Genomic DNA, 12021 nt, shown 5'->3' with positions numbered 1-12021 from the left:
AGCCTCTTCTGCTTCTGACGACACCACACACCAGCCAATCGGTGTTTAGGATGCAGCTGAAACATTTGTTACTTTCCTTCATTCAAATAATTTATAAAAAAGTCAAATGTGAACTTAAAATCAGTGTGAAGCCATGTTGACATGTTACAGTAAAGAAAAGGTGTGAGTAATTAAATTAAAGCTTCTGAGTCGTGGTTTCATGGCTGCTGACTCACTGTCATGACTCACTGGGACACTTTAATAAATAAGCGGAGCCATGATTAATGTTATTAGTAACGCCTCAACCTCTTTCCTACTATCACAATATGTCAGCATGTCCGCTGGGAAGGATGCCTGTTTGTTACTGGGAGAGTGAACCAGTTTACCTTCAACTGGTTTGATGAGAGAGTGAACCAGTTTACGAGGGTTAGATTAACCCTTGTATCGTCCTCCTGGGTCAAATTGACCCTTTCTTCCTTCCTTCTGTCTTTCCTTCCCTCCCTCCTTCCTTCCTCCCTCCTTTCCTTCCTTCCTCCCTCCTTTCCTTCCTTCTTCCTCCTTTGCTTCCTCCTTTCCTTCCTTCCTTCCCCCTTTCTTTCCTTCCTCCCTCCCTCCTTTCCTTCCTTTCTTCCTTCTTTCCTTCCTTCCTTCCTGCCTTCCTTCCTTCCTTCCTTCCTTCCTTCCTTCCTTCCTTCTTCCTCCCTTCCTTCCTTGACTCTAGGACAACAGGAGGGTTAAACAACAGAATTGTGTTTTATTATGATCAATACATCATTAAAAGAAAGTTACATTTGCTGCTTTCTACTTCTCATATTTAAGAACTGACTGATTAGTAAGTTGAATATCTTTTTGGGGTTTTTGACCAAAACAAACTCAAATCGACATCCTGTTGAGCATCTTCACAGTTTCCTGACATGTTACACAGAAAACAGGTTAAATGATTAATATAAAAGCTGACCGACCAGACTGATTGATGATAGAAATAACAGTTTGTTGCAGCGCCGAGCACCTGAGCGCCGGCTGCTGACAGGTGCGGAGAAGACCAAAAGGTCAAAGAGGTCAAAGAGGTCACAGAGCACCATCTGTAACTCACAGAAATGGTTCATTACCGAGACCGTCGGCAGGTTGTTCCTCCTATAACACAGAAACACACACAGGAGCCAATCAGGTGGCACGATGACAGCAGCTGTATATATATATAACGCATGAGAAAGGAATAAAAGAATGAAAGGGAGGAGGAGTGAATAAAAGAGGGGAGGAAAGGGAACACCTGAATAAAAGAGAAGAGGAAAGGGAACGAGTGCAGATGGACAACAGATCTCCAACCAGTTAAACATGAGAACCAAATGATTCCTTCCTTCTCTCCTTCCTTCCTACCTTCCTTCCTCCTTTCCTTCTTTCTTTCTTCCTTCCTCCCTTCCTTCCTCCCTCCTTTCCTTACTTCTTCCTTCCTTCCTTCCTTCCTCCCTTCCTTCCTTCTCTCCTTCCTTTCTACCTTCCTTCCTCCTTTCCTTATTTCTTCCTTCCTCCCTTCTTTACTTCTTCCTTCCTTCCTTCCTGCCTTACTTCCTCCCTTTCTTCCTCCCTACCTCCTTCTCTTTCTTTCCTCTGTCCTTCCTTCCTCCTTTCCTTTCCTCCTTCCTTTACTTCTTCCTTCCTTCCTTCCTTCCTTCCTTCCTTCCTTCCTCCCTCCTTTCCTTCCTCCATTCCTTCCTTACTTCTGCCTAAACGTGCAGAAAGCTCATGAATATTTGCACAAGCGTCAGATCTGAAACAAAAATTAGATATTTTATGATTTGCATAAATTGCTCAACAGCACCACCTATTGGCACATTTTAATAAATGTAGCCCTTCGCTCCAGATTGACGTAGCCAAATGAAATTCGGTATGCATATACATCATGTCCAGACACACAAAAAAGTCTCTTGGACCCTAACCCTAACTCCAACTGGAAGTCGGCCATTTTAGTTTCAATTTTCAATTTTGGCTCCATTTTCGCTATTTCCACGCCTCGTACTTTAACGAACTCCTCCTAGAAATTTAATCAGACTGACTTCAAATTAATTCAGAAACATCTTCAGAAATTGGAGATGAAAAGTTAGCAAAATCTTTTTCCTCTGTTATACCTGGTTGCCATGGCGATGTGAGGAATTTTGATGTTTCGCCATTAAAAAGCAACTACTGGCCAAGTGACGCCATTGCACCCTTTAGAAAATTAGTTAAATCGAGCCCCTCCCTCCAGATTGACATAGATGAATGAAATTGGGTACACATATGTATCATGTAAGGACGCACAAAAAAGTCTCTTGGACCCCCAAATTGCTCCCAATGGGAATCTGCCATCAGTGTATGAATATGTGTGAATCAGTGAATGTGGTTTGTAGTGTAAAAGTGATTTGACTGGTCAGAAGACTAGAAAGGGGCTATAAAGTATAAGTGCAGTCCATTTACCATTTACACCAGTGACACCGGCCTGCCGACCCCGACTGATAGTGTTTACAGAACACAAGTGACGGGTCCAGTTTTATTTTGTCATAGTCCACCAGTTTTGAAAATAATAGCATATTCCTACTAAATACTGTAAGTGACCTGGTTTTATAATGATCATTACAGCACTAATATTCCTTTTTAAGTATTCCTCATGAATCATCTTGCCCTTAAATCTTAACCTGTCCGGTACGCTGTTTTTTTTTTTAAAAGCTCAAAGGGGATAGAGCCTTTTCCGTAGCTGCTCCTAAATTATGGAACGAGCTTCCTTTAAATATTAGACAAGCCTCCTCACTGTCCATTTTTAAAACTCGTCTTAAAACCCATTTTTATTCCTTGGCTTTCAATCGTGCATGAGACTCTGCTCCTGTTTTGGTGTTTTATGGTTTGTTTGTTTCTTAGTTATTGTTTTATTGTTTTTAATTTGTTTTAAAAACAATAAACAATTATCTTAGTATTTATTTCCTGTTAATTATTTTAAGTTCCTGTGATGTTTTATCTATTTATGTACAGCACTTTGTTTCAGCTGTGGTTTGCTTAAAGTGCTTTATAAATAAAGTTGAGTTGAGTTGAGTTGAGTTAAATTTTAATACTGCACCTGAATTATCCTTGTGTATCAATGTGATATTAATTAACTTGCCATACAGGATCCAGGATCAGGTTTACTGGTCGACAATAATAAAGGAGCAGGTATGTTTACATAATGGAGTTATCAGGTGATGACTGTTGCAAGTCCAGAGTTACTGGAGAGGTCACTGGGAAAGATGGGAAGGCCTGAAGGCATCTGGTGGCCAGGTGATGAATGGCAAGGAGTGAGAAAGAAATACTATATAACTTATTGTATATTATATTTATTTTATATTACATTGATTACAACATTTATACATAAAACATGTCAGTTCATTTCAGTAAAAAAAAGGCTAAATTGGCTTCCTTATAGCCATTTAAAATTTTAAATAAATCTATAAATAAAAATAAATGAATATAATTTTTAAAAATTGCATAACCTTTGAATTATTGTATGTGAGATTTAATTGCATCTAGAATTATGAATATATGTTGAGATCATCTCGTATTGCCTACAGCTGACCTGAGAGGTGTAATTGTTGCTGAATAGCAGTCACCTGGTCATGGCTGCAGGGAATCAGTCTGTCAGTGTCGGATGAGTTGAGGCTGTAGTTCAATGCAAATTTTGACTTTATTTTGTCCTATATCTTTTGAGTTTAATATGAATTGTGGAACATCTGTTGTCTCCGTCCGTCTTCTTGCCGTTTATCCGGGGTTGGGTCGCGGGGGCAGCAGCCTAAACAGGGAAGCCCAGACTTCCCTCTCCCCAGCCACTTCGTCCAGCTCTTCCCGGGGGATCCCGAGGCGTTCCCCGGCCAGCCGAGAGACAGAGCCTCTCCAGCATGTCGAGGGTCTTCCCCAGGGTCTCCTACCGGTGGGACGTGCCCTGAACACCTTCGATCGCTTGTACCCGCGATCTCTTTCTTTCGGTCACTACTCAAATCTCATCACCATAGGTGTTAATTTATTTTTAAATTATTGGCTGTGTGTCATCTAGGCAGTGGCCACTAGGTGGTGCCAGACGTCCACCATCACTCCTACCCTCGAGCAGCAACCTGTGTAGGTGAAAAAAAGATAAAAACCAGAAGAAGTAATTAATGGAAAACCCGCTCTTCTTGCTAAACTGAACCTAATGATCTGGCTCACTCAAAAGAGTCATGATCCCCATCACTAAAAGGTCTGAGAAGATAGAGAGCAAGGAAACAAAAAAGGAGAACTTGAGGAAAAAATCATAAGTCTTCAAGGTTGATGAAATTCTCTTCCAAAATGGCAAAGAGGTTGTCTGTGTGAAACCACAATGTAAGAGTGATATTTATCTGCAGTATTTATCCTTCATGCAGCACTTCACGCCTTCCACGTCATAATCAGACAGACCAATCAGCTTGGATGTGCTCTTTTTATGGTGGGAGGAGGGTGTGACTTCATTTGTCAAGCTCACTGAGCAAGAAAGACCTGGGTTAGTTGCTGAAAATCCCTTAACATGATTCATGGCATCACTCATAGTGACAAACACATAATTAGTGCCAACAGAGCTTTTAACTAGTTTTGCCTCTTGTTTGGTTTTAGATAAGACTCTGATAAACCCACAGTACACTCCAGACAGAAAAGACAGGAGCACACTGATTGATATGCAGCCTTTAATAATGCAAGCAGATTAATGTTTCAACACTACTGACAGAATCAAAGAAGGACAAAGGCGTAAGGCAAACACACATATGTAGTCAGCGTATGATAGGTGTACATCTGTTATCGGGTCGAAGGTTGAACATGAATTCAAACATAGTGATTAATAGATGAAAAGGTGGGAATTGCCAGGGCCAATGTCCAGGTGCCAAACCCAAAGATTAAAAACAGAAAAACAAGAATTCTGTGGAATCAGGAACAAAAGTACGTTTTGTAGATGACATTACATCATGTATGGGAGGAGGTATGACTAATTCAGCTCTTCATCCAGCATCTAGTAGCTGTCGAACAAATATTTTCACAGGAGTCATGAACCGTAGAACTAAAAGAAGATTGAATAATGGATTCACATCCATCCTGCAAGCAGATACATGACTCCTACTGAATGTTAATGTTGTTGTTGACAGGATGTGTGAATGGGCAACTTTTTGCTAACATATTAGCCATAACAATTTTATTGATTATACTAGATTATGATGTTGTGGTTGTGTTTGTCACGTTTTGGAATTATTCTGCCCCCTAGTGATCAAACATGTATTAATGCAGCTTTACTGTCATCTAACTATAATATGTTGTCTCTAATGATGTCAATGTCATGAAACTTAAGATATGATTTCTACCATCAATCTATAAAAGAGCATCAGCTAAATATCGGCTATGTAAATTGCCATTGTAACTCATTTTGAACTTCATCAGATCTAGTCCAATCTAGAGCCATACACCTCCACCTCACACAGGGTCAGGTACTCTTTTCTTTCAGGAATGACTATGTTAACGTAGCGACCGTCCATCCCGTTACACTGGAATGGTTGGGTAGAACCTCCAGAGATGCGTGTGATCACAGCACACCTAGGAGAAAAAGAAAATACACTGTTAACTTATTGAATGATCAGTTCAATGCTCATTTGATACTCATTTTTTGTTTTCAAAAGTTAATATGAATACAATTCACTGCTAACAAACATAATGATAAATATCTTTTAATGACAAACTCTTGGTCATAGTATTATTTTAATGAATGGACTGTAAACTACCGGGGATTGTTGTTGCCATTGTTTGCAAGAGAATCTCCGATGCGGATCTCAGCTCCATTGAGTCGTTCTGAGACAGTATCTCTGTTGGTTATCTTAACAGAAAACACTTTATGGGTTTTCTGCAGGTCCAGTCGCCACCAGGGACTTAAGTCGTCGTTTGTGTGAGTGCAGGAGGCCTTACTCAAGCTGCTGGCACGATTCCCATCAATAGCATGATATGCATTGCCCAGAAATGAATACAATGATGATTGTGTGGCTTTTCCTTGGAGTGCCAGATTCACTCCTGTGTAAAAGGACACATTTGCAAACATCAGCACTGATACCTAGTTTTCCTTTTTATCTGCAGAACAACATGGCTCAAGTTCATGGATGTCTTGAACTTAACAGTCACAACTATTTGTACATTGTTGTTTCCAGTAGTGAGAAACAGCAGTGAAATATGGAGAGTTTATATATAATCGTGCAGGTGCATGTTGCAAAACTTTTAAGACGCACCAACAGTTGACAGAACAAAATGTGCCAGATGTTAAGTTGTGTATCACAACCCAATTTGTTTATTTTTATTATTATTATTCAACACATTTGCATTTTTTTAGCAACAATCCAGAATCCCAGGAACTTTTGAGAAGTTGTTTCTTCATATAATTTGTAAATTCTCATCTCATATGAATATTTTACTGCTGAGTCTATGTTCCAATTTACACCCAGTATTAACATGTGTTTTGAGTCTGGTTGTATTATCTGAATAATGACATTCAATTCATGGGTTTTTGCATTTACACCTGGTATTAAAATGTGTTACGGTTTTCTTACTTGTGCCGCATTATGATTACATTTTAATTTGCAAATTAGCTAAGAATATCTGTCAGACTTGTGCCTGGATGAGAGCTGATCACAAGATGAGCCAAAAGCCTCTAAATGTTAAATGACTGATCCGATCACATTCTAATCACAGTGTGATTCTGAGTTCATTAACACACTGATTTAACATGCGTTTGCCTTTTCCAGATACACCTGTCATTTTTAAAGGTCTCTTAGCTCTTCTTGCCAGTGAAAGCAAGCTCTGTGAAGGCTTTCTGCCAGCTCCACTGAGAAGAGCTGATCTCTAGACAGGAACAGCTGCGAGAACAAGAAGACATTTTAACAACAGGTGTAAATACAAAGATCAACTGATTGATGTCATTATCCAGAAAATGTATCTAGATCCTGAACACATTTTAATACCAGGGGTAAATGGAGTCTCAAGGTTCAAATAGATACCAGACTGCTAAGCATAGATGTATTTGCAGCAAGAAGTGAGTGAGGTGTCGACATCACGTAGTAAATCAAATTCGTGTGGCTTCATTCTCACCAGTTGGAGCACGATACCCATAGACTTCCACTTCACAGAGTGTGAGGACCCTTCCTCGACCAGGTAAAACCACAGTCACATAACGTCCCTCCACATGTTTGGTAACAGTTACTGTGTAAGATCTGCCTGCTGGGATACTGGGAATTACAGCAGCCCTAAAAAGAGAGAGGAAACAGTGTATGAATTAAGTATTTTATAGACTAAAACATTTCTAAAATAAGATCATTCATATTTTTTGTTACATATTAATTATAATTAATTTGTCTCTGTATTTCTGCTGCCTACATAACTGAGCAATATGTTGCCCCATCTACAAATATTCAGGGTAGACGGGCTACATGAGGATCTGGATGGTTTACAACGTCTGCTTAACAGTTTTCAGGCAGACGTCCTGTATTTAAAGAGTAATTACTGTATGTTCACTTACACTGGGTTTGCAGCACCATTGTTTCGTAAAGAGTTTCCAATATGAATCTCTGCCCCATTGATCCTTTCTGCACAGCAGTCTCTTCTGTTGGTGATGACGACAGAAGTGACCACGTAGGACTCCAGCAGGTCCACCCTCCACCAGGGGTTGGTCTGTCCATCAGTGTGGGTGCATGAACCAGCGTCATAATTAGATTCATGGTTTCCATCAATAGCGTTGGAAGCAGATCCAAATATATTCGCCAAACGATCTGACTGTGTCGCTTTTCCACGCAAAGCCACGTTTTCTGTCAAAGAAACACACACATTTTCTCCCCATTTTATATTTTTATCTATTTTATTTTATTTAATTTTTTTTATATTTTAAGTTGTCTGTTTTTATGGTATGTCTATCTGTCTTTTAATGTGAGGACTACGGGTGGAAATGAAATGTAAGTTTCCTGATCGTTACTTTCTGTCTATAGCATATACATTCATTTAGTTTTTTAAAAATCACTGTTTTTGTCAACAGTGCATTATACAAACAACTAAATATAACATATTCTGTTTGATTTATTTTATAGATAAAACTAACCATCTGTAAGTATAGTACACGTCACCATTTCTCTACAAAAATAAACTTGCATGAGGTGTAGTGACCCCTTTTTTGTACATTTATTGTTTTGTTTTTTTGTTTGAATTTAAAGCTTTGGAATCAAATTGAAAGAACATTTTCAAGTCACATTAATCTTTAGCGTTTTTATCACTTACAAAACTACTTATCCATTCAGGGCAGTGATTTTTTTCTTTTTGCATATCTACTTTTTGACGTTTTATACTCACCATACGTGTACACTGAGCATGTCCCCACAAAGAGCAGCAACAGCAGAACTGAAACGTGCTTCATTGTTCTGGTTGAGAAAAATTAATGATAGAATTACACTAACAAACCTTTACATAGTTATCACACATTATGAAAATGTAATGTTTGGTCCAGAAGTTGGATATCCAAAATGCATAAAAATAAAATTACTTTTCTAAAATAAATTACTGATGGATATTAAGTAATTATATCAATCTGACAACTTACATGAAAATGAAATATTTGAGAGCATGGCTATTAAGCTACAACCACATACCTTGACATGCAAAACAAAGTCAGAGGAGGATGAAGAGCCGCTGCTTGAGCTGTGCTGTTCAATATGATTTGATGTTGAGCACCAAGGGGTATTTATGTGAACATCTTATCGGGCATGTGCTGTTTATTGATGATATGCACCAGTCTGATATTTAGATAAGACTAAGTTCAGTTACTGGGTGGTGCAGGGTGTCGTAAAATAGAAGTTGACAGCTGTACATCCATTGATTATGTTTGATGTTTTGTAACAATGAATATGAAATACTGCATCAAAGTTTACAGTTATTAGACAGCTGTTGTACTGCACTCATAAAAACATACAGCCATAAAAACAGGGCGCAAAGACAACATAGCAGCTCATTTTTAGGTGTATGAAACATAGTAATGCTTAGCCAAAGCCTTGTGACTCATGTAGACTGCAAACAGCTGGATAAGCATGAGACAGGTAGGTGAGTAGGTGGGTGTGGGAGTGAGTTGACTGTAAAAGGTGTTAATGGAGAGTTTCATGAAAATTTAGAGGCCTGGAGAGTGTGTGAGAGTGGCTGAAGGCAGGGACAGAGGCAGGATGGGAAAAAGGTACTGATCAGCAGTCTATGGAGAGGTTTCCTTCCCCTAATTAGATATTTGGGTCCAATTAAGAGGATTAGATCACCTTTTGCTCAATGCTGACTGTAATATTTAATCATCAATGAGGAAAAATTGTGCCTAGCTGGTGAACAAGTTCAACTATTTAAATCGATTACAGTACTCCAGTTTGGCTGTTGAAGTGTCCTTGGGCAAGATACTGAACCCCAAATTGCTCCCAATGGGGGACTCTGCCATCAGTGTATGAATATGTGTAAATCAGTGAACGTGGTTTATAGTGTAAACGTGATTCGACTGGTCAGAAGACTAGAAAGGGGCTATAAAGTATAAGTGCAGTCCATTTACCATTCACACCAGTGACACCGGCCTGCCGACCCCGACTGATAGTGTTTACAGAACACAGGTGACGGGTCCACATCCAATGCATTCTGGTTGATTTCCCTAGTTTTATTTTGTCATAGTCCACCAGTTTTGAAAATAATAGCATATTTCTACTAAGTAAATACTGTAAGTGACCTGGTTTTATAAATAATCATGGCCGCACTAAAATTCCTCTTTAAGTACTACTCATTAATCATCTTGCCCTTACATCTTAACCTGTCCTGTATGCTGCTCTTCTTTTTTAATATTTTAATACTGCACCTGAATTATCCTTGTGTATCAATGTGATATGTTAATAAACTTGTCATACAGGATCCAGGATCCAGGATCAGGTTTACCGGTTGAATGCCAAGACACACAGCAACATTGGCAATCTGGCAGAGGACAATAATAAAGGGTCAGGTATGTGTACATAATGGAGTTATCAGGAAAATTAAAAGCATGTGTGCTGGCAGGTGACCATCAGGTGATGACTGTTGCAAGTCCAGAGTTACTCTAGAGGTCACTGGGAAAGATGGGAAGGCATCTGGTGGTCAGCTGATGAATGGCAAGGAGTGAGAAAGTGGATGAAATGCAAGGAAGTGGAGAAGCGACATTGTGGTTGAAGTCAGAACCGGATAGAATAGAATGAATGGAATACAATGGAAAATAATAGAATAGAATAGAATAGAATGGAATAGAATGGAATAGAATAGAACATAATAGAATATAATGGAATAGAATAGAATGGAATAGAATAGAATAGAATGAAACATAACAGAATAGAATAGAATAGAATGGAAAATAATAGAATAGAATAGAATGAAATAGAGTGGAATGGAATAGAATGTAATAATAATATAATATAGTGGAATGGAATAGAATGGAGTAGAACAGAATACAATACAATACAATACAATGGAAAATAAGAGAATAGAATGGAATGGAATAGAGTAGAATAGAATGGACTAGAATAGAATAGAATGGAATGGAATAGAATGAAATGGAATAGAATGGAATGGAATAGAATAGAATGGAATAGAATAGAATAGAATAGAATGGAATGGAATAGAATGGAATGGAATGGAATAGAACGGAATGGAATAGAATAGAGTAGAATAGAATGGACTAGAATAGAATAGAATGAAATGGAATAGAATGGAATGCAATAGAATAGAATAGAATGGAATGGAATGGAATAGAATAGAATGGAATGCAATAGAATAGAATAGAATGGAATGGAATAGAATAGAATGGAATGCAATAGAACAGAATAGAATGGAATGCAATAGAACAGAATAGAATGGAATGCAATAGAACAGAATAGAATGGAATGCAATAGAACAGAATAGAATGGAATGCAATAGAACAGAATAGAATGGAATGCAATAGAACAGAATAGAATGGAATAGAATGCAATAGAACAGAATAGAATGCAATAGAACAGAATAGAATGGAATGGAATAGAGTAGAATGGAATAGAACAGAATAGAATGCAATAGAACAGAATAGAATGGAATAGAGTAGAATGCAATTGAATGGAATGGAATAGAATCTATTCCATTAATAATGGAACAGAATAGAATCATAGACTGTATATAAGAAAAGTCCGACTCTGCTGGAGACACAACAGCTGAGAGGAGCGAGTGAGAGGACGTACCTGTAATAAAGGTCCCGCCTCCAGAAACGGGGCTCATGTCTGTGGTTAGTGTTTCCTACGGATAGTAAATGATGCAGAGCAGCGTAATAAATACAGCAGTGACATATTGGCTCTTTTCCCCATAACTTAAGTTGAAGTAGTTCTCTTATTTTGCACAGACAGACATTTGGAAAGCCATGTTGCATTTATGTTTGCATCCAGTGAGGCATCACAATAAAAGTAGGCATAATGTGTTAATTCCACAATAGGAGATATATTATGTTGTTATCTAACAGTCTTGGTGTAAAAAGCCTGCATATACCGATATCGGAAATTAAGAGTTGGGGAATATCGGATATTGGCAGAAAAGTTAATATCGAGCATCCATACTATTTTTAAAGTTGTTTTTGAATTGTTCATCTTGCCGACTCTTATTTATCACTGACCTATTTAGGAAAGACAGAAAAAAATTAGGGCTGTCAGTGTTAACACGTTAATCGCGATTAGATTAATGCAATCCATAACGCCTTAATTTTTTTTTAATGGCATTTTAATTTTGCAAGCCTTTTTGTCCCTTCTACTCAGCCGTAGACGGCTCCTCTAGCTGTAGCGCTATGCTTTGAAGTGGCCTCCTGCAGTAAACCTACCGCGCTGATGGAAAGTAAGAGAGCTACTGGACTTTTGAACGGCTTGTTTAACTTTAAAACACTTCCAGACGCTTCAGTTGACAAGTCAAAAGTAAAATGCAACCTGTGTCAAACGGAGTTTAACTACCACCGGAGTACGTGGAGTT

At 38.4% G+C, this 12021-nt stretch overlaps 1 protein-coding gene across 1 annotated transcript; it reads right to left on the bottom strand.

Annotated features, from left to right (window-relative positions):
- Positions 1-5413: 5413 nt before the first annotated feature.
- On the bottom strand, positions 5414-8413 carry LOC128364638 (fucolectin-1-like). The gene is made up of 5 exons (XM_053325243.1): positions 8350-8413; positions 7529-7814; positions 7102-7256; positions 5751-6033; positions 5414-5565 (listed from the first exon to the last, which is right to left on the bottom strand). Exons 1-5 carry the CDS (start codon positions 8411-8413, stop codon positions 5415-5417), a joined length of 939 nt encoding a protein of 312 aa, XP_053181218.1. The 3' UTR covers position 5414.
- Positions 8414-12021: the final 3608 nt, after the last annotated feature.

This window comes from Scomber japonicus, chromosome 1 (genome assembly GCF_027409825.1).
Source record: "Scomber japonicus isolate fScoJap1 chromosome 1, fScoJap1.pri, whole genome shotgun sequence".
Lineage (NCBI taxonomy): Eukaryota > Metazoa > Chordata > Actinopteri > Scombriformes > Scombridae > Scomber > Scomber japonicus.
This window is presented reverse-complemented; position numbering and strand designations above follow the sequence as displayed.